The sequence below is a fragment of the Oryctolagus cuniculus genome, chromosome 7 (assembly GCF_051225735.1).
Source record: "Oryctolagus cuniculus isolate XC-2025 breed Fujian yellow rabbit chromosome 7, ASM5122573v1, whole genome shotgun sequence".
Lineage (NCBI taxonomy): Eukaryota > Metazoa > Chordata > Mammalia > Lagomorpha > Leporidae > Oryctolagus > Oryctolagus cuniculus.
In genome coordinates, this window is record NC_142873.1 from 150,417,983 (window position 1) to 150,440,093 (window position 22,111).

The window sequence follows — 22,111 nt, forward strand, 5'->3', positions numbered from 1 at the left end:
GGAAAACAGGGCTCATCAGAGTGTCCCCGAGGGTTTGAGTCACACGTAGAGCGTCCTAGGTGATTAAAGCAGCTGTCTCCATGGAGATAGAGCAGGCACACGTGTTGAAGTTAGGAGTTTGCTAAAGCAACAGAGGTTGACAAGGTCAAAATCCTAGGATTCACCCTGCATCTCCTTGTCTCAGGGGTGCTGGGACTGTCCCTGCCCAGGGCACCTGCTCTCCTAAAGGTACGGCTGTGTCGAGCAGGTAGGGATCTCCCTCCACCTCGTATCTGTGCCTTGCTCAGCGTGTTCCAGGTGCCCGCAGTTACTGGCCTGGGTCTTTGCGTCAGTGGCGACACTCTGTAAGCCCGTCAGTTTTCTGGGTCTTCGCCAGCAGGACTTGGGGTCAGGCGGCTGTCACTGCTGAGCCCCGTGTGACGATCTCAGCAGCACACTTCGCGTGCCGTAGCCCCAGACCTGACCTCCCTGCAGGGTCCCCTGCCAGGGAGGGAGGCGGACAGGGCCAGCGAGGAAGAAGGCAGGCTGAGCCGAGAGCAGTCAGCTCCGGGAGGAAGGAAGGGTTGTTGTCCCCATGGCAGAGCTCGCCTCTGAGCCCCGCTGCTGCTGGGGACAATGACCTCGGTCCGCTCCTTCCCGGCTGTGGCTTCCTCCCCGCTCCCCTCACCGCTGGCTGGCGGGGACGTGTGGCAGTCCCTGTGGCTGGCTCGGGATCTGTCCTGGTGGGAACACTGACCTGCATGAGATACAGTTCCACGCACCCCGCTGCCACTGTTAGCCACCTCCCCGCGCACGCCTCCGCTCTGGCCGCTGCACTCCCCCTGCCCCAGCAGCCACCCTGTAAACCCAGAGAATGAGTGAGTCTGGTTTTTAGACCTGTGCAGCCACCACTTGATGGGTGACCTCAGGAAAGTCCCCTTAGCTCAAATTCTGCATCTGGGGGGGGGGGGGGGCTGTGACTGCCTGCCTCACGGAAGAATCTACTGACAGGTACCTTCCGTCAGTGCATCTGCAGTGTTTGTCGTCTGTGGGGAGCAACTGGGAGCAACCCGGACTGGACTGAGTTACTGGAATTAAGACTTATTCTATGCATCTGCTCTCCCACAATATGGCGCTGGGAGAGGAGAAAACAGCTTCTACACAGCTGCCTCTCACCAACTTGACAAGCTGCAGGACCTGCTCCTGATTGGAGGAGAGCAGCGTACTTGGCGTGTGGGCAGCCGAGTTAGGATTGGCGGAGGAGGACTATAAAGGAGGAGAGAGACGGCATGAACCAGGAACATCTGAGGGGACACCTGTGCAGCCCCCGAGAGAGCCGGCCGGCGGTGTGCCGCTCCCCCGCGGAAGTGGGGACTGTGGCAGGGGGAACCGCCCTTCCACGGAGGTGGAAGGGACGGTAGCCAACCCGGGAAGAACCAGCAGCAAACCCGGGGAGGGCCGAGCAGACGAAAGAACAGCGCAGGGTCCTGTGTCGTTCCTCCACGAAGAGGGGGAGCGACATAATGGTGCCGTGACTCAGATATGAAGCCTAGGCAGGGCTAAGTGTCGCTCCTCCACAAAGAGGGGGAGCGACATAATGGTGCCGTGGCTCGGATATGAAGCCTAGGCAGGGCTTAGTGTCGTTCCTCCACGAAGAGGGGGAGCGACAGTCGTCCTGTGACCCGCCTGCCCCAGAGTTCCAGTTTTGCGAGATGACGTCTGTGGGTGGAGGTGGTGATGGGAGCACAGTGGTGTGGGTGACCTCAGTGCCCCTGCACTGTACTCTTCAAATTGATTACAGCAGCGGCAGCGGGCGCTGTGGCGCAGTGGGCTCGGCTGCCACCTGCAATGCCAGTGTCCCCCTGTGGGCACCAGTTTGGCTCCAGTAAATGGGTTCCTGTCCCCGCCACGGGAGACCTGGATGGAGCTCCCCACTTCAGCTTGGCCCAGCCCCGGCTCCTTGGGGTCTGTGGGGAGTGAACCAGCAGATGGAAGCGCGCTCTCTCTCTCTCTCTCTGGCCTTCTGCCTCTCGTGTAAATGAGTAAGAATTTTTTAAAGACCCTTTAAACAATAAATCGTATCACAGCATCTGTGACAAAAGGTGGAGGCTCTGCCCGGTGCCCCGTCAGGCCTCTTTGTCAGAGGAGACCTGAGCAGTAGGAGCTGCAGGTCAACACTGTCACCGGGCGTCACGCTGTCCACGTCCCTTGCAGACCTTGGCGCCTGCCATCAACTGGCTGCCCTTTCTCAACACCATCTTCTACCCGGTGGAGATCAATGAATCCGAGCCCATCGTGGTCTACGACAAAGAATACCTCGAGCAAGTCTCCCTGCTCATCAACACCACTGACAGATGGTAAGGCACACCCCTGGGGGGGGGGGCGGCCCCACCCTGGCAGGACAGCGTGGGAGGGGAGGGCACGGGCCCCGCCTGGGCTGCCTGAAGGCAGCAGGACACCCTGGCCACCGTGCGGCTCCAACCCCAGCTCCCCTCTCTGCCAGCTTGGTAACCTTGGGCCAGCTTCTTACCTTTTCTCAAGGTCATTTTCCTGAACCATAAAATGGGGAACAAAGTAGCACTTGCTTAGTAAGAGCCTTGTGAGAATTCGATGACGCAGTCCACGGGAGCTGTTTCCATGCTGTGCCTGGCTTGTAACGGGACTCACTGCATGTCAGCTATTATTTTTTTTAATTTTTGGTTACTATTTATGATACTTTAAAAATTTTAGAGACTTGTAGAAATGTTGAAAACTACATAAAAAATGGGGAACAGATTTTTAGTTACCCAGAATACCACTGTTGCTGTTGTGGTTCATGTGTGTCTATGCGTGTGTGTATCTGTGGGGGGGGGGGGGTCTAACACATGGGTTTCTTTCCATCACTGCGATGAGACGTGTGGTCTCCTTTGCTCATGACTTCTGTCATTCTCCCCTTGTCATCCCAGATCCTCTGCCGACATCATTTTTCATGGTTACGTAGTATTCCATCGAGTATAAATCCATCCAGCCAGAGTCTCCAGGCTGCTGCCTCATAGCTTCCAGACTCAAAGCAGCAGCAGCAGCCATTTATCTTGCACCTGTGGCGTGCACGTGGTTGCACCAGGCACTGAGGGGCTTTCTGTTGCCAGGCTTGGGGTCCAGGAGAGTTTAGTGAGTCATCAGGCCAAGCCTGGGTATGACAGAGCCTCCGCTTGGAAGGCTGGGTGTGAGAGCCCCCTAGTGGCGAGCGGAGGAAGTGCAGTGAGGCTTCCCGTTCAGGGCATTTCTGAGCCTGTCGGTCCCCTCTCGCCCCAGCCTGCTGAACAACTACATGATCTGGAACCTGGTGCGGAAGACCAGCTCCTTCCTGGATCAGCGCTTTCAGGATGCCGACGAGAAGTTCATGGAAGTCATGTACGGGACCAAGAAGGTGAGCCACTTACTGTCCATTCCCGTGCTTCTGCATACGCTGGACACCTGCTGTGTGCCAGGCCCTGGGCTGGAGGCTGGCACAACCACGGTACCTTCCCAGGGCCGTGGCACTCGCCGGGAGGTAGACAATGAGGGAGAGAATGAAGAGGGCCCCTGAAGAGGTCTGCCCAGGTGTCCAGGGAGCACAGAAGGGCTCCAGGTGGGGTCAGCAGAAGCATCCAGAAGTCCTAGCAACTCAGCTGATTGTTAGCAAGAGGTCCTCTGTGCTGCCCCTCCAGCCCCTTCCCGATGATGACGAGGGGCAAAGCTTCCCTGTGTGCCCCTGTGAGTGGGCACTGTTGGTCCGGGGACCCTCACCAGCCTTGCCCTTCCCCCAGAAGCTCTGCTCAGCATGGGACCAGAGATGTGTTCTTGTTCCTGTTGTCTCCACCCTGCCTGTGGCCTGGGGTCACCCTGGGCCCTCTAGGGTAGCAGGAGTCCCAGGTCCCAGGCCAGGGGGCTCCACCCACTTCCCGATGCCCCCCCATGACCTTGAGGGTCCCCACTTTGAGAGACTTCCAGTCCCTGCCCCTTGGGAGCCTCTCCCAGGAGATAGCTCCACACCCACCTGTCCTTGCCAAGGCCCCAGCTGTCATCTGTAGAGCCGTGCCATTTGTCGCTCCCCCTCTTCATGGAGGAACGACACAAGACCCTGCGTTGTTCTTTCGTCTGCTTGGCCCTTCCCGGGTTTGCTGCTGGTTCTTCCCGGGTTGGTTACCGTCCCTTCCACCTCCGTGGAAGGGCGGTTCCCCCTGCCACAGTCCCCACTTCCGCGGGGGAGCGGCACACCGCCGGCCGGCTCTCTCGGGGGCTGCACAGGTGTTCCCTCAGATGTTCCCCTTAGATGTTCCTGGTTCATGCCGTCTCTCTCCTCCTTTATAGTCCTCCTCTGCCAATCCTAACTCGGCTGCCCACACGCCAAGTACGCTGCTCTCCTCCAATCAGGAGCAAGTCCTACAGTTTATTAGCTGAACTGGAGGCAGCTGTGTAGAAGCTGTTTTCTCCTCTCCCAGCGCCATATTGTGGGAGAGCAGATGCATAGAATAAGTCTTAATTCCAGTAACTTAGTCTAGTCCGAGTTGCTCCCCACACCATTGGTGACTGCTCACTCACGGGGTCCCACTGCTGCCACAAGCCAGGCTTTGGGCCCAGTGTGGGCTCACGGAGCTGGCTGAGGTGGGGGCTCAGAGGCTGCAGAAGGAGGAAGAGGGAACCGATCCGGCCTCATGTGCTGCATCCTGCCAAGGACAGCCCCCAGCAAGCCCTCCCAGAGTGCAGTGGGGTGGGCGGGACCAGATAAGGGCTGGCACTGGAAGGCAGGATGCAGTCCCTGCCCCAGCACTGGGGTTCATCCCGGGAAGGGCTCTTCCTCCCCGTCCCCCATCCTCTGGCAGGAAGGGGCCTCAGGCGAGGGTGGCGGGGATAAGCCTTGCTCCCCGGGGCTGGCCACCCCTTGGCTCTGACCTTTGGGGAAGGACAGGGTCGTCCCCTGGCCAAGTGCTCCTGCCCCTGCCCTGGGCTGGATGCATTCCATGCCCTGCCACGCTTGGCCTCCCTGGGACTCCACAGAACGGGTCCATGAGGACCCAGGACAGCACCACTCACCTACTGCATCCCACACTCTCCCAGCCTGCAGATGAGAACACTGAGGCTTAGGAGGTGGAGGAAGACGAGGAAGCAGCCAGGCTCAACTACAGTTGAGTTGATGTCACCAGGTCCCGGCAGCAGCCCTGCGCATGGGGCCTCACTCGTATTCTCATCTCCCATTTATTTTTATTTTTTAAGATTTTATGTATTTATTTGAGAGGTAATTACAGACAATGAGAGGGAGAGACAGACAGAAATGTCTTCCATCCACTGATTCACTCCCCATATGGCCGCAATGGCCAGAGCTGCGCCAGTCCAAAGCCAGGAGCCTCTTCCCAGTCTCCCACACTGGTGCAGGGGCCCAAGGACTTGGGCCATCCTCCACTGCCTTCCCGGGCCACAGCAGAGAGCTGCAGGCAGAGGATTAACCTACTGCGCCATGACACCGGCCCCTCTCCCATTTATTTTTAAAAAATATTTATTCAGGCCGGCGCCGTGGCTCACTAGGCTAATCCTCCACCTAGCGGCGCCGGCAGTCGGGGCGCCGGATTCTGTCCCAGTTGCCCCTCTTCCAGGCCAGCTCTCTTCTGTGGCCTGGGAAGGCTGTGGAGGATGGCCCAAGTGCTTGGGCCCTGCACCCATGGGAGACCAGGAGAAGCACCTGGCTCCTGCCTTCGGATCAGTGCGGTGTGCTGGCCGCAGTGTGCCAGCCGTGGCGGCCATTGGAGGGTGAACCAATGGCAAAAGGAAGACCTTTCTCTCTGTCTCTCTCTCTCACTATCCACTCTGCCTGTCAAATATATATATATATATATATATATATATTCATATATTTGAAAGAGAAGGAGAGGCAGAGGGAGAGAGATCTTCCATCCACTGGTTCATTCCCCAAATGGACACAATGGCCAGAGCTGGGCCAATCCAAAGCCCGGAACTTCTTCCGGGCCTCCCATGTAGGTGCGGGGGCCCAAGCCCACGTGGGATGCCAGCACCGCAGGCAGCAGCTTTACCCGCTACACCACGGCCGGCTGGCCCTCTCCTCTCTCATTCTACAGATGAGGCTCAGTGAGGGCCGGGACTTGTTCAGTCACTCACGGGGGGCAGTGGGCTCTCAGAGCCAGCACACCCGACCTCACAGCCTGCACCCCTCAACTCCACACCTCCCAACCCCTGCTCTGCAGAAGGCGAAAGTGGAGACTGAATTTCCGTGCGGTGTCCCGGCGCTGGGGGGGGGGGGGGGGGTCACTGCTCAGTGAACGCAGAGTTTCAGGTCTTCAGAAATTGGTAGCACAGCAGTGTGAGTGCACTTGACCCCGCGGAGCTGTTAAGGTGGTAGTAACCTTAGGTGTTAAGGCGTATTTCACTGCAGTTAGCATTCATTAGCAAACAGGAGCATCCCTGGGCTGAGTTCAAAGTGCAGGGTGCTGATCTGGCGTTCAGAGCAGGTGGGGGCCAGAGAGGCCCCCGCAGAGGCAAGGGCGGGTGGGAGACCCCTCAGTGGACGCTGTGAGCCAGGCGTCCCTGGATGTCCCTGGGCCGTGGGTCCCGCTCCCCTGTTTCCTAATCTCTCACTGCCCCCTCCCCGCTCCCCCACCACGGCCGCTGCCGGCTTCAGGCCAGGTCCATCCTGCTGGCATCCATCATGGCCCGGAGCCGGGTCCTGCTGCGTGGCCGTGGGTAGTCTTTATTCCCGTCCGAGCCCCGGTTTTCTCATCTGCAATTTGGGATAAGTCCTGACCTCCTCTCACGGGCCCCTGTGCAAGGCCTCCATGTGGGCGAGCGCTTGTCACAGGGAAAGCAGCCCGGCCCCGCCGCTCCTCCAGGGGAGGGAGCAGTGCGGGCTGCCGGGTGGGACAGGCTGCAACGCACCGCACAACTTTGGGCAATCGCTTGGTTGGGTTGGGGCCTCAGTCTTCCCCTCTGTAAAAGGGGAGGACGGGACCTTGCCCTGCTCACCCGAGCCAGTCCAGTCTGGCTGAGGGCCAAAGCCGGCTGTCTGCCGCTGGTTATTTTCCACGAAGGACGACGTGGGAGTTCTGGCTGAGAGGAAGCAGCCTCTGCTGGGAGCCCCCCCACCCCCCGCGCTTCCCGATCCTGGGTCACCATGAGGAAGGGCTCACAGCACAGCCCATCTGGGCAGAGGAGGCCTGCGGCCGGCCCCTCCTGTTGTCCCCCAGCTGGCTCACAGAATGAGCGCCCCCACCCCGCCCCTGGGACCACCTGCCCCCTGCAGAGACAGCGTGCCCAGGAGGCCGAGAGTGAAACCTTGCAGCTTCCCTGGGTTCAAATCCCAGCATAGCCACTTATTCCCCTGGCAAGTGACTATCCCACGTCCTCATCTGCAAAGGGTGACGCGGAGAGCGCCTGCCCCGGGTGTTACTGTGTGCTGGGTGGGGGGCGGCCCGGCACGTGGCAAGCACTCCGTAAACCTGGCAGCCTCCCCGGTGTGTGCCTGACTCCCCCCTTGGATGTTCTGGGCATTTCCATTGAGACCCTCGAGGGCAGGCCCACGGCTGATTCCAAAGACCTAGCAGAGTCAGAGCGTGAAGGAGCAGTGGCCCACGAGTGAGGGCTGAATGCAGGAGGGATGCAGAGACTCCTGGGAAAACCAGGAATCTGTGATCCAACAGTGACAGCCCCGAGGCTCCTCGGGGTCCTTAGCTGTGACCTCCTTCACGGGGCTCCCAGCTGCAGAAGAGTGGGAGCGTGGGGGCAGAAGGCAGGCCTGCAGGTGCCACACGGTTGGGGTGCTGGGAAGAACGTAGGCCTCTAAATTCAGCCCTTTCTGCTTTGCTTCTTCCTGGCCTGGAAGACTTTGTTGTGTTTGTTTGTTGACTACGACAGTGTGCATGCGGTAAGGTGGACCACACGCATGACGTGTGCGGTTGACTGGAGCTCCTGTGTAGCCAGCACCCCCTGAGTGCAGTTCCCCTGTGCCCCCTCATGTCTGTGCCCCTCACCCCCAGGTGGGTGCAGGTGTAGACGGGCAGTGCGCTGGGTGGTATGTTATTAGGTGCAGAAACTCCGCCTGGTGCTCGCCACCTGTCTGCAGGGGCCGCTGAGTGTTTGCAGTTCAGGGCAGGCATGAATCAGGCTGGCCCGGGTGCGTGTGGCTACGGCCACCTGCTCTTCAGGGTAAAGGGGACCTGGGCAGCAGCAAGGGGCTCACCGACTAGCCCAGGCACTCCTGGGCCCAGCTGCTGGGGTGTGGCGGGGGAAGGAGACCATGGAAGAAGTGACACATGGCTTCCTCCCGTGTTGCTGCTGCTGTGCCCTCTCTTGATTTCCCTGGGGCTGGGGTCCCTGGGAGGCGTCCTGTTGTTAGGGGCAGTCGGGGCACTTCCCAGAATCCTTTGCCACCCAGCAGGCTAAGGCGGCAAAGGTGGGAACATGGGGTGTAGGGGCCCGTGGGTCTGGGTGCCCACCTCCTGCTGTGGGACCCTGCACCAGCCACAGCCGCTGGCTGACCTGCTGCTTCCTCCTCTGCCCAGAGTCCATAGTCCCCGCCACAGGTCATCTTGATGGCCACACACAGAGCCTGGCACTGCCGAAATGGCCCGTGGTGGCCCTGAGGGTGTCCCATGACCTTTTGGTCTCCAGTGCCTAAAATAACGTCCACTGGGTCAGAGGAGGTCTCTGGGAAGTTCTGGGAGGAGGCGCAGCCCCCCCCCCCCGCCCCGAGGGTGCTACCTCCGGGGAGATGGCTGGGAGGGAGGGAGGAAGCCCGGCCGAGTATCGCCTGCTCCTGTGCTTTCCAGACCTGCCTTCCTCGCTGGAAGTTCTGTGTCAGTGACACCGAAAACAACCTGGGCTTCGCCCTGGGCCCCATGTTCGTCAAAGCGACCTTCGCCGAGGACAGCAAGAACATCGTAAGTGGCCCGCGCCACAGGCGTGACGTCAGCCTGCGGGGCCCCTGTGCACCTGACACCCGCGAGCTCTGGTTTGCTCAGGGCCTTTCCTGCCCCGAGGCTCATGCATCTGCCCCTCCCAGCGACCCTGCAAGGCAGTCACAGCCGGGTCCCCCTCTGGGTGCTGGGGAGGACCCTGGGAGGTTGTGCGGGCGGAGCAGCTCTGGCCTGGAGGGTGGGGCACCTGGCAGGCAGCCGGGCCCCAGCGTGGACCCTGCGGCAGATCCTCCCCTCTTCCGCAGCGGGGGGCGGGGCTGTCCCTCCTGCAGGGGGCGGGGAGGGAGTGAGTGACAAGGGAGCCTTCTCTGAATGGCCACTCCTGCTGCTGCAGTTTTGTCTCCACCAAGTCAGCAATCGGCCTGGCATCTGTCGCACGGCTGAGGCAGAGTCTGAGTCCGGGTCAGGCCCTCAGCTCTCGGCGCCAACACTGCCCTGCCCCGCCCCTTCTCTGGAACCTTCCACCCTCTGGATTGGGCCTCCAGGCCTCCACTCCATCTCCTGCCTGAAGCTCACATGTCTGAAACTGCTCCTCACAACTCAACTCCTCTAGATGTAAAAACACACTATCTCTGTATACTTATTTGAGAGATAAAGAGAACTGCTGTGCACTGATTCACTTCCCGCACGCCCATGGCGACTGACACGGGGCCAAGAGCTCAATCCAGGTCTCCTGTGCTGGTGGCAAGAGCCCGGTCACTTGCATGGCCGGGAGCCGAAGTCAGGAGCTGCACCCAGGAACCCAACCCAGGCGCTCTGGTGTGGGCCGTCTTTCAAAAATAATTTATCCCTATCAATAAACAATGTTTAAAGGTTTATTTTATTTATTTGAAAGGCAGAGTGACAGAGAAAGGGAGAGACAGAGACAGAAGAGAGAGAGGTCTTCCATCCACTGGTTCACTCCCCAAATGGCTGGGACAGCTGAGGCTGTGCCAAGCCAAAGCCAAGAGTTTCTTCCAGGTCTCCCAAGTGGGTGCAGGGGCCCAAGCACATGGGCCCTCTACTGCTTTCCCAGGCACATTAGCAGGGAGCTGGATCGGCAGTGGAGCAGCCAGGACTCGAACCAGTGTTCGTAGGGTGTTGATGCTGCAGGAGGGGCTTACCCCGCCATGCCACAGCGCCAGCCTTCGATTTTGGAGGCTGTTCCATCAAAACGGATCCTGCATTCTGATACATCTGGGTCTGGCTGCGTATTCCAGCCTCCAAAAGAATCGCGGTGCACGTCACCACGCTGCAGGCTCTGGACGGGGGTGGCGCCTTAGCCCAGCCCTGCAGCACCTGAGGCGTGGCCCGGCCTCAACCCGCCGGGGGCAGGCCTCACTGGGTCTCGTCTGTCTCCTCAGGCCAGCGAGATAATCCTGGAGATCAAAAAGGCGTTTGAGGAGAGCCTGAGCACCCTCAAGTGGATGGACGAAGACACCCGGAAATCAGCCAAGGAGAAGGCGAGGCCGCGGGGCGCCCGCAGGGCCGGGGGCAGCAGCCAGGGAGGGCGGCTGAGCCAAGGAGACCCCGTCCTATCCAGCAAGTGCCCAGTGGGAGGGAGGGGCAGCAGACAGGTGCAGAGCTCACCCCGCTTAGCCTGCAGAGGCGAAGGCGGCAGTGCAGGGCTGGCGCCGACTGGTGGAGCTGGGGTCCGGAGCGGCCGGCTTCATGTTGCTCTCACAGGGGCCCGAGGCTGGGTGGGATTCAGAAGGAGCACAGATAGATTTCTTTCTTTCTTTCTTTCTTTCTTTCTTTCTTTCTTTCTTTCTTTCTTTCTTTCTTTCTTTCTTCTTTCTTTCTTTCTTTCTTTCTTTCTTTCTTTCTTTCTTTCTTTCTTTCTTTCTTTCTTTAAGATTCAGAGTCACTGAGAGGGAGGGGGAAGGGGAGAGAGAGAGAGAGGTCTTCCATCCACTAGTTCACTCCCCAAATGGCTACAATGGTCAGAGCTGAGCCAATCTGAAGCCAGGAGCCGGGAGCCTCTTCTGGGACTCCCACACATGTGCAGGGGCCCAAGCACTTGGCCATCTTCCACCGGTTTCCCAAGCCATGGGCAGGAAGCTAGATCAGAAGAGGAGCAGGCAGGGGGCCCGGCCAGGCCAGCATGGCGGCTGCTCACTCTCATGTCTTCGCAGGCCGACGCCATCTACAACATGATAGGCTACCCCAGCTTCATCATGGACCCCAAGGAGCTGGACAAAGTCTTCAATGACGTGAGTGGCTTTCCCGCTCACCCCACCCATTCCCAGTGCCCACTTGGGAAAGGGCCAACGCAGGGCTGGGTGCGGATGGGGTGCCGGGGGCAGTGTGGCTGTTACAGCGTCACGTGGTGATGTATGGTGGGACCCGGGGTGGAGCAGGCACAAGAAAGCCGATCTCTGACCTGTGGTGTCCTGGGTCAGCCCGAGGCCTGGCATCCCTGGAGCCACCGCCATCCAGGGTCCGGCCATGAAACCAGAGCCCACGCAGGTGGCCGTCGGCTCCATTGCACGAGGGGAAGTACCGGGGAAACAGAGCTGGGAAGGGGCCGGGAGAATGGGTGGCCCTGAAACCCCAGAAGCGGAGTAGAAAGGGGAGCCCCTCGGGCCACCTGCTCTTGCCCCAGAGGAAGCTGGGTCTGTGTTTTTGACCTGGGAATGCTGTGCGTCCGGCCTGGCCCAGCCAGCAGGGGTGTTGCTTGGCCTCCTGTCCCAGAGGATGAAGCTGGCCATCTTCCTGTGGCTGGAATCTGTGCATTCAGGCAGTTTGCAGTTACAGTAACCTAAGACCTAGGAATTTGCAAGTTACTCACAACCCACGAGGCTCCTGCAGCGCCACCTAGAGGATGACAGACATGCTGCAGGGGGCCATGCCACAGGGTGGGGGGCCCTGGGCTAGGCTGGTGGTGGGCCCTGGCAGGGGGAGGGCCGAGGGGACAGCCCACCTCGCAGGGCCATGTTTCTTCTCCCAGAAGCTGCTGCCAGCCCGGGGGTCTCTGATCCCGGGACCCCTCTCTCTTTTCCAGTACACTGCGGTGCCAGACCTCTACTTCGAGAACGCCATGCGGTTTTTCAACTTCTCGTGGAGAGTCACTGCCGACCAGCTCAGGAAAGCCCCCAACAGAGACCAGTGAGTCCCAGGGCCCTGCTGGGGTGGAGCTGGCTACCCAAGGTGGGATGTCCCGGCTGGGCTCGTCACACCCACGGTGTGCTGGACACAGCTGGCCTGGGAGCTGTCCGGGGTGGAGATGGCCACCACCCTGCTGTTCAGATGGAGGGACTGAGGGCAAAGGGTGGCCACACTGCGCCTGTGTCCCTCGCGCCCAGCCTGGCCTCGGGGCTGAGCCGACCTGGCGTCACGTCCCACTAGGAGCCCCAAGGCAGCGTCAGGCAGGGAGGTGGCCCTCGGCAGGGGCGAGTGTCCCATGTTCCCTACCAACAGGAGGGGCGGTGCCTTGGGGACTGGTCCCCACAGAAGCCTGCAGAAGGTTCCGGATGCCCCACACCTGTGGCTGCCAACCTCACTGTACATCAGAATCCTCTACATTGAGAAACAGAAGTTCCTGGCCTCTACCCCAGGCCTTTTTTCTTTCTTTCTTTTTTTTTAAGATTTATTTATTTATTTGAAAGAGTTACAGAGAGGCAGAGGCAGAGAGAGAGAGAGGTCTTCCATCTGCTGGTTCACTCCCCAAATAGCCAGAGTTGGGCCAATCCAAAGCCAGGAGCCAGGAGCTTCTTCTGGTCTCCCACACAGGTGCAGGGGCCCAAGCAGTTGGGCCATCTTCTACTGCTTTCCCAGGCCATAGCAGAGAGCTGGATCAGAAGTGGAGCAGCTGGGACTCCAGCCGGCACCCATATGGGATGCTGGCACTGCAGGCAGTGGCTTTACCTGCTATACCACAGTGTTGGCCCCTACCCCAGACCTTCTTAAACCAGAGTAATCGAGAGGTGGTCATTTAGCGTGAGACAGCAGCATCCCATATCAGAGTGCCCCTTCCAGTCCTGCCTCCTCCCCATCCAACCCAGCATCCTGCTGTGCACACCCTGGGAGGCTGGGTGATGGCTCAAGTACCAGGGCCCCTCCCACTCCCATGGAGACCTAGGCTGGGTCCCAGCCTCCCGGCTTCCGCCTGCCCAAGCCCTGTGTCATGGACATTTGGAAAGTAAACTAGCAAATGGAAGTGCGCTCGTTCTTTCTCTCTCTCTCTCTGTCTTTCTCTTTCTCTGTTTCCTCCCTCCCTTTTCTTCTCTCAGTGGGCCCGACAATTAAGGCATTCAAGTTAGAATTCTCTGTTTTTAAAAAAAGCAGCCTCTAGGCCTCCATCACAGACCTCCTTAAATCAGAATAATCCAGAGTGAGTCCTACTGTCTGTTTTCCAGTCTCTGAAAAGTCAGCCCAGTACCAGGCTTCAGTCCGCTCCCTTGTAAACCATGAGGCTAAAACGCCAAACCACTTCCCTTTGCCTCTGGCGCCCCCTCATGGACAAATGTGCACCATTGCAAGTTTATCTGAAGTCCTTTATCTTAAGTTTCCTATTTAAATCTCCTTTCCTGCCAATTAATGCACCCATGATTACTTGAAAGTAAATACGATGGTCGAAATTTTTATCTCTCTTTCCGTGTCATTTGAGGCACCCTGAACCCACCTCCTTGGGGCTCACCTGAAGGACCCAGAGTGACTTTCTAAGTTCTTGGGGAAAATAACCATTTCCATCTCACTCCACTCCTCACTGACCCTTCCCCTCTGCAAAACTGAGAAGGTGGTGGGTGTTGGCACAGCCGCTTAATCCGCCGATTAGGACACTCTCGTTCCACGCTGGAGTGCCCGGGTCAAATGTAGGCTCTTCTGCTTCCGATCCAGCTGCCTGCTGCTGCGCACCCTGGGAGGCAGCAGGTGATGGGTCCTGCCACTCATGTAGGAGACCTGGACTGAGTTCCTGGCTCCTGACTTTAGCCTGGTCCAGCCCTAGTTATTGCAGGCATTAGGGACTGAGCCAGCAGATGGAAGATTCTGTGTTTCTGCCCTTCAAATAAAATAAGTAAATTTTTAAAAATATGTTTAAATTAATTTTCTATTTGAAAGGCAGAGTTTATAGAGAGATAGAGGGAGAGAAAGAGACACAGAGAGAGAGAGAGAGAGAGATGCTGCAACTGCTGGCTCACATCCCAAATGACCGCAACAGTCAGGGCTAAGCCAAGCCAAAGCCAGGAGCCAGGAGCTTTTTCCAGGTCTCCCACATGGGTGCAGGGGCCCAACCCCTTGTGCCATCCTCCACTGCCTTCCCAAGCACACTAGCAGGAGACTGGATTGGAAGTGGAGCAGCCAGGACTCGAACCGGTGCCCACACAGAATGCCGTCACTGCAGGCAGTTGGCCTAACCAGCTATGCCACAGTGCCAGCACCAATAAAAAATGTTTAAAAGTCATTGTGAAGCCACATTACTGTACTATTTGTTTCGACCTTTTCTGTCTCAGGTCCATTCTTCACTCTTAAAAAATGATTGAGCTCTAAAAACAGTTTTTGTTTCTATGGATTGTATTGATTCTTACGGAAATGTTTGAATTTTTATTTTTAAAGAGGTATCTATTTCTTTGAAAGGCAGAGTTACAGAGATTGGAAGCTGAGCAGCTGGGATTTGAACCAGCGCTCATGTGGGCTGCTGCTGTCACAGGCAGAAGCCTAGCCCACTGTGCTGCAAGCTGGCCCTGAGTTTCACAGAAAATAATCATTTTTCCCAAAAAAAGAATGAAAATAAAGGTGCTGTTGCGAATTTCTTTAACATCTGACATCACAGAAGGCACTGGAATCTGCTGCCTGCCCCCACATTCCTTTGGTTACAATGTGATTTTGAAATATATAAAGAACATCTCTTAGATGTAAACAAATAAATAAAACCAAAAGAAAAAAGAAAAGCCAGCTTATCTCACATTGATAGGTAGTTGGAAAAGAGATGGATTTTTTAAAAAAAGATTTATTTTGTTTATTTGAAAGGCAGAAAGAGGTCTGGCGGTGGGGGAGACAGAAAGAGATTGTCCATCCACTAGTTCACTCTCCACATGGCTGCATCGGCCAGGGCTGGGCCAGGCCCAGGGCCAGGAGCTTCTCTGAGTCTCCCACATGGGTACAGGGGCCCAAGCACTCGGGCCATCCTCTGCTGCTTTCCAGGCGCATTAGTAAGGAGCTGGATCAGAAGTGAAGCAGCCAGGATTCAAACTGGCATTCATATGGGATGCCAGTGTCACAGGAGGAGGGCTTACCTCCCCTGTGCCACAACGCCAGCCTCAAAGAGAGGGATTTTAGTAATCATTTCTGATTTTGTGTATATCCTTCTGATACTCCATCAAAACTCAACAAGTGGTAATTTCTTTAAAACATATATATTTACTTCTTTAGTTGAAAGGCAGAGTGACAGAAGGAGTGATACAGACAGGAAGAGAAAGAGAGAGATTTTCCATCCACTGGTTCACTGATTCAATTGCTACAATAGCTAGGGCTGGGCCAAGCTGCAACCAGGAGCCAGGAACTCCATCCTGGCCTCCCACACGGGGGGCAGGGGTGCAAGGACTCGGCCCAGCACCCACCGCCTCCCTAGGTGCATTAGCAGGCCGCCGCCACGGAAGCAGAGGAGCTGGGGCTGTAACTGGCGTGCTGACACGGGATGCCAGGTCACACGAGGCAGCTTAACCCACTGGGCCTTGCTGCCAGCCCCACAGCGGTCACTGCAACGTGAACCTGAAACCCCACGCGTGAGCTTTCATACTCAGTGATGCTAACATCTGGATCTTGTACCCAAGTGTGGCTTTGTGATGGACGCACTCTCATTTGGAAGACGCGGCTCCCTGCGTTTTATAGATCTCCCTTCCTGAATGTAGTTCCCTGTTCTGGGGGGGAACAGGTGCTGTCTCAAGTGGCTGGGTCCTTGCCACCCACAGGGGAGACCTGGATGGAGTTCTCAGCTCCTTGCATTTGGGGAGTGATCCAGCAGATGGCTGCTTGCATTCTCTCTCTCTCTCTCTCTCTCTCTCCCTCCCTCCCCCCTCTCTCCGGCTCTCTCTCCCTCTCTCTCCCCCTCTAAACAAACAAATGAAAAATGTACCAATGGTGTTTATGAAGAACGCAGCAGTGGCTTTATGTGTCCTGCTCGGTCACACAGCACACGGAAGACGTGTGCATTAGGCCAGGTGTAATACAATTCACAGTGGGCTGCTTCGCCAAGGCTGCGCTGGTTCTGGCCGTGAGTCCGTGCTGAGGATGAAGTCAGGCGCGAGTGGAACTCGCCTGTCTCCTGGCTCAGTCTCTGCCGCTGCTTTTGCACCACGAGTGTGAATGTCCATGCCGCGGCAGAGGCGCCGGCGCCCCAGTATTGTGATGAGAGCAGTTTTGCCTCAATGGGCCCCCCGAAAGGATCTTGGGGTCCCCCGTGGGGTGTCCACGAACCACACTCTGAGAACTGCTGGTAGGCGCGAGTCTCCCTGAGGCAGTGGCACCGTCCGAGCCCCGGGTCCAGCTCCGTGAGCGGACCGTGTTTATTTATTTAGCCGATCCCTTCCTTGTAGACAGGCGCGTGGTTTCCAGTTTTCCCCTCTGAACACCACTGCCGCGTGTCCTTGTCCTCGGGTGCACGTGGGCCCGGGGTCAGGAGCCCCCAGATGCAGCCCCGCCCCGCACAGACGCTCACCGCACACTGCCCGCAGGTGGAGCATGACCCCGCCCATGGTGAACGCCTACTACTCGCCCACCAAGAACGAGATCGTGTTTCCGGCCGGGATCCTGCAGGCGCCGTTCTACACCCGCTCCTCACCCAAGTACGCTGCTAATGACTTACCGTCGCAACGCCTGCCCCACCCCAGCCCACAGGCGACTCACAGGCGGGCCGCGCTGGCTTGGGAGCCGAGGGGCTCAGGGTGGCGGGGAGGTTGCAGAGGAACCAGCTGTCTGACCCTGCCTTCCCTCCGGGGTTGGGGGTGGGGGTCTCTGGGATGCGGAGGCACCTGCGCAGGCTGCTCTTGGGGGCGTGTCCTGCAGGCGAGAGCCCCACTCAGGGAGACAGCCCCTCCCACAGTGCTTCCCAGGGAGGGGGGGGGGCGCCATCTCAGGAAATCCAGGTCTGCCATCTGGTGACTGTGTGGCACTTGGGCCGCGGCCCCTTCTGTCTATTTACAGATAGAAGGGCTCTGTGGTTCTGGGAGCACCCAGCGGGCTCAGCAGACCCGGCCCAGCCTCCCCCCCAGCTGCAGGGGCCACGCCCCTCAGGCCCCAGAGGACTTCGCTGCATCTCAGGCCTGGGAAGCATGGGTCACTGACTGGGCACAAATTCACTGTCACATCCCCCCTTCCAGGGCCCTGAACTTCGGTGGCATCGGCGTTGTCGTGGGCCACGAGCTGACTCATGCCTTTGACGATCAAGGTACAGGCTTTTTGGGGTTCCCGTCTGAGAGCCCCCAGCCTCCTGCCTTCTGCCCCCTTCCTGTCTAAGGGTCTTTGCCTTGGAGGTGCAAGGCTCAGAGCTCACACGTGGCCCTGCCACCTGTTGGGTGGACTCCAGCCAGCCCTGTCATCTCTCAGGGCCGCCACTTCCTTCCGGTAAAATGGGTGGTCCCAAGCTCTTGGGGTGACTGTGAGGACTGTGAAATACACAGGGGAGTGCCCGTTTATGGACGGGATCGGGGCTGCGGGTAGGGGTAGACAGTTCTCCACTGTTCCAGAAACTTCTGGGGTCCAGCCCCAGTTAGAGGAGGTGAAGTCAGTGCCTCCCACCACTCAGTGTCTAGAATCTCCCCATTTCCTCCTGCCTCGGGGACCCCCAGCCAGAGGCAGCGACCCGGAGGCCGGTCCTGTGCTGTGCTCTGGATGCTGGGGGCTCCGGACGGTGCTGAATCAGCCCAACCCACGGGACCTTGTGCCCGCCGGCACCTCACCCGGGTCGCTTCCTGCTGCTCCTGCAGCCTTCAGCCGGGCATCGTGTTCCCACGCTGGCTGGAGGAGGGGGGTGGATGGACAGACCCACTTCTGCTGGAAAGACGGAGGAGCAGCAGGTGACGGCCACGCCCCTGCCCGCAGGGCGGGAGTACGACAAGGACGGGAACCTCCGGCCCTGGTGGAAGAACTCGTCCGTGGAGGCCTTCAAGCAGCAGACCGAGTGCATGGTGGAGCAGTACAGCAACTACAGCGTGAACGGGGAGCCCGTGAACGGCCGGCACACGCTCGGCGAGAACATCGCCGACAACGGGGGCCTCAAGGCTGCCTACCGGGTGAGTCCCGGCCCAGGGCGGGCTGCCGTTTGCCCCAGCCGGGCGAGGTCCCGTCCCAGGGAACCTAGGGCGACCACAGCAGCCCTGGGAGCTCCAGTTTCCTCATCTGTGAATGGGGCAGCTGTGAGGGCTTCCTGAGGGCACGAAGGCCGACTGCTCCGCGCTCTGAGCCTGGCTGAGAGCCAGGAAAGGCGTCCGGCCGGGCCACCTGCAGAGCCCAGAGCCAGGGTGGCCTCCCTCCTGGCCCTCCCCCACCGCCTGTGGCGCCGGCCGAGCGCCAGCCCTGGTTTGTCCCCTTCCCCACCGCCAGGCCTACCAGAACTGGGTGCAGAGGAACGGGCCCGAGCACACCTTGCCCACCCTGGGCCTCACCAACGACCAGCTCTTCTTCCTGGGGTTTGCGCAGGTGAGTGCCCCAAAAAGGCACAGGTGCAGGCGTGGTCCACCCTGGACGGTCCAGGGGCTCCGCGGGCCAAAGGCGAGTCCCCCTCAGGTGGGACCACGCAAAGGACGTGGCCCTGGGTAGAGGCGAGCTTCCTGTGGCTGGGTTGAAGGAAGGGCCAGAGTGCTGCCAGGATCCCCGTATCCTGTCGGCCAGGGGGCCAGGCGATCGCTAAGTCCCATCCTCACCTCGGGACACCCTGGCTGGGCTCTTGAGCCGGCATCCAGCTGACGGGCACTAGACAGTGCTGCCCAGGAATGGGGGGTTGGCAGGGTGCCTCGTTCTTGGCCATGCCTGACATGGGCAGACACGGCCGGGAGACACCTGCATTGGGGGTGCAGGCTCAGAGGACGCCAACCAGTCCTCCTGACTCCCCAGGACCTGGCGCCAGACGGGAGGGGCTCACTCCGCTTTGCTGAGATGGGGGCAGCCAGGTGGCCTCAGGGCCCTGTGGTGACCCCAGCCTCTCCCCATTGCCCCCCGCAAAGGTCTGGTGCTCAGTCCGCACGCCCGAGAGCTCCCACGAAGGCCTCATCACTGACCCACACAGCCCCTCCCGCTTCCGGGTCATCGGATCCCTCTCCAATTCCAAGGAGTTCTCGCAACACTTCCACTGCCCACTGGGCTCGCCCATGAACCCTCACCATAAATGTGAAGTCTGGTGAGGGGCGGAGCACACAGCCGTGACGGAGGAGGGAAGGGGTCGAGGACACGGCCATCCCCTGCCCCTCGGCCACCCAGAGCCCCCTCCCTGCACTGGAGGGCTGCGGCCAGCACGGGGTCCCCCAGCCTGAGACCTGCCCCCCGTGACGGCCTCGTCAGCCCAGGCCCGCGTGCCAACTGCAGCAGGCATTTGGCGACAGGCTGGTGGCACCCCATACCGACAAGGGCAGTGTGACACAGCCCTGCCCACTTCCAGCACCACGAATGCCCCTGTGGCAAAGGCTTTAAAGATATATTTTTTGGGGAAATCATTTTTTTTTACCATTGTGGCGTACACTGGAAATCTTCAGGGAAAAAAATGCATTTAAAACACTTTTTTTTTTTTAAAGGAGGGATTGGTATATTTATTATGATCTGTTTTCTAAGTAACCTGTGGACAAGGGAGGCCCCACTGACAGCCCCCTTTGCCAGGCTGGGCTGCGGCCGGCACATCCCCCACCAGCCACTGAGCAGTCCCCAAGGGCTCTCATAGCCCCCCAGGTCGCCTGTGCAGATGGGAGGGACCTGGAGGGCAGAGGAGAAGCCAGCTTGGGGGTGGCACCAGCCCGGGGGTGCTGCCTCGGCTCAGCTTGGCTGCCTCTGGCCCCCAGAGTCCCACAGTGGGAACCCCAGAAAGGAGAGCCCGCTCCCCAAGATTGCAGCAGGGGCCCAATGGTTGTGGCACGGTGAGACCAGGTCTGGGCCCTTGAATGCAGTCTGGGGGTGTCCAGGCACCCCAGATCCAGCTCACTCTTAAGAGCCCTGCAGACTGAAACTCCACCATTGGGTGTTCACAGCTGGCCCAGAGACGCCCTCTTCTGGTTTATTGCTGCCTTGCAGCCCTCCCCCATCCCAGCCACTTTGGGGTCTGCCTTGTGGACCCTCCTCACCAGGAGAAGGAGCAAATACAAAAAAGCTCTCGTTCCCCACAAGGCCCAGACCTGCCCGCTGAACTCCGTCCTCCATCCCGGCCTGGACCTGCTCCCAGGCCACTTCTCTAGTGCCTTAGCTGAGGCCGCAGCCCCTGTCTCCAGAGGCCCCCTCAGTGGAACCCCCAAGTGTCCTGAATGGAACACAAGGCCATAGCCCCACTCCCGGTGCCCACGAGCTGCGGCCTGCAGGGCAGTGGCGCCCAGTGCCAGGAGTTGGGGACCACTGCACGCACACCAGGCAGCCCCTGGGGTTGGGCGGGGACGGTCCTCCCAGCCACCAGACCACTCTCTTTTGGGGGCGTCCATGGCCATGTGGGGCTGGGCGGGAAAGAATCCCCCAACACAGTCCAGACTGCAGTGTCAGGGCCACAGGAACTTCATCTGCTCCCCCACTGCTGTCCTAGGGCGGAGCAAGGAGTCAGAGGGGGCCCCAGCTTTTCCAGCCCCTCACCCAGGCAGCCAGAGCCTGCCTTGTCCAAGAGGAGCCGACGCTAGCTTGTCCTCTTGTCCCTGCTGGCCCGGGACAGCCCAGGCCTGAGGCGGGGGTGGTGGGCGTGGGCTGCAGAGGAAGCCCCCGGTTCCCTGGTCTCTTCAGAGTGGTGGGCCATCAAAGTGGGCCTTTCCCTGCCCTGGGGGCCTCACTCTGCTCCCTCTCCCCCCACCCTTCTGCCTTCCTGTCTTCCTCCTGGAGCGAGGCAGTCCTGGCCGGAAGCAAGGGTCCCTCCCTGGGCTGGGGGTCCACAGGGAGAGCACGGGCTGCACTCATTGTCGGGGGCCCAGGGCAGAGGAGGGCTTGGGCCCAGCAGGGATGGAAGCAGAGGAGCACCCCGTACTCCCACCGGCCCCGTCAGGCTTTGACAAAGGCTGAGGTGGGCAGGTGCACTCAGAGAGACCGGCAGCCACTGGGCCGGCTTCTCTGTGGGTGCCTGGCCGGAGGGTCTGGAGCTGCGAAGTCTATTTTTTGTATTAATTATGTCTCGTGCTACTGTAGTTTGGGTGTGGCACTATTGTAATTGAAATAAAATACTTGTACTGAGGGCTATGCCTGTGCCTCGGAGTGTCTGGGAGTCGGGGGGAGGCGTCCTGTGGGGCCAGGGCGGGCCCAGCGTCTGTCACCGAAGCACAGCAGGAGCCTCCTCCCTCCAGCCCCTGGCCTTTGACAGATTGTGCCAGTGCCCTGCACCAGCAGCCGCTGCCACACCTGCCCAGCCCCCCCCCCCAGCTTCCCCGTGCCCTGCGGGAGCCCCTTCCTGCCCTTGAAAGCGAGCGAGCCTGTGCCTGCCTCGGCCTCTGGGTCCTGCTTGCCCTTGCCTTTGGAATGTGCCCCCCACGCATATCCCCCATTGCCAAGGAGGCCTGCTTAGCCCGCCTGTGCCGCCTGTGCCTGCCCGGCGCGGGGCTGGGGGCTGGCTGCGTGGCCTCTCCTTGCAGGCTCCCAGCGGTGTTCTGAAACTGGTGTTTTCTCAGCCCTGTGGGCCAGGTGAGGAGTCCCTCAGAGCCACCGCGTGCCAAGGAGGACACGGCAGAGCCGGGTTCTGAACTCACCCAGCTCTCAAGTAGCTGTGTGGGAAGACGTGAGAGGCTGCTAGGAAACCCGTGTGCACACACATGTGTGTGTGTATGCATGTATGTATGCACACATATGCGTATGTGCACTCACACATATTCGTAGGATGTGGGTGTGGCTACTGCCCAGCCCTTTACAAAGAAGGGAGACATATTTTTCTTGCCAGATGTATACCCCAACCCCGGGCCTGCACACGCCTGTCCCCAGCAGACCCCCTCCCAGTGAGCATGAGAAGAAGCTCCCCTCATCCCCTCCTCCCTTTGTTAGCAATGAATCCCCCCCCCCCCCAACACGTGCTGCACCACCAAGCAGGAGTGGAAGCCCCGTCCTGGCCCTGC

General features: G+C 59.3%; 1 protein-coding gene across 4 annotated transcripts in view; it reads left to right on the top strand.

The window, feature by feature from the left end:
* ECE1 (endothelin converting enzyme 1) overlaps nucleotides 1-21,248 on the top strand; it is a 112,454-nt gene extending 91,206 nt beyond the window's left edge. For 3 of the 4 annotated variants that reach the window (XM_051858006.3, XM_070079132.2, XM_008265734.5), the window contains 11 exons: nucleotides 2,194-2,336; nucleotides 3,274-3,388; nucleotides 8,775-8,885; nucleotides 10,265-10,363; nucleotides 11,036-11,113; nucleotides 11,905-12,008; nucleotides 16,574-16,684; nucleotides 17,219-17,286; nucleotides 17,940-18,130; nucleotides 18,441-18,536; nucleotides 19,061-21,248. In XM_051858006.3, the coding sequence (XP_051713966.3) occupies nucleotides 2,194-2,336; nucleotides 3,274-3,388; nucleotides 8,775-8,885; nucleotides 10,265-10,363; nucleotides 11,036-11,113; nucleotides 11,905-12,008; nucleotides 16,574-16,684; nucleotides 17,219-17,286; nucleotides 17,940-18,130; nucleotides 18,441-18,536; nucleotides 19,061-19,237 (1,293 nt within the window). In that variant the 3' untranslated portion in view covers nucleotides 19,238-21,248. Of the gene's footprint in view, nucleotides 1-2,193; nucleotides 2,337-3,273; nucleotides 3,389-8,774; nucleotides 8,886-10,264; nucleotides 10,364-11,035; nucleotides 11,114-11,302; nucleotides 11,557-11,904; nucleotides 12,009-16,573; nucleotides 16,685-17,218; nucleotides 17,287-17,939; nucleotides 18,131-18,440; nucleotides 18,537-19,060 lie in introns of those variants that run through there. The other variant, XM_089301362.1, reaches the window with a different exon arrangement.
* Nucleotides 21,249-22,111: the final 863 nt, after the last annotated feature.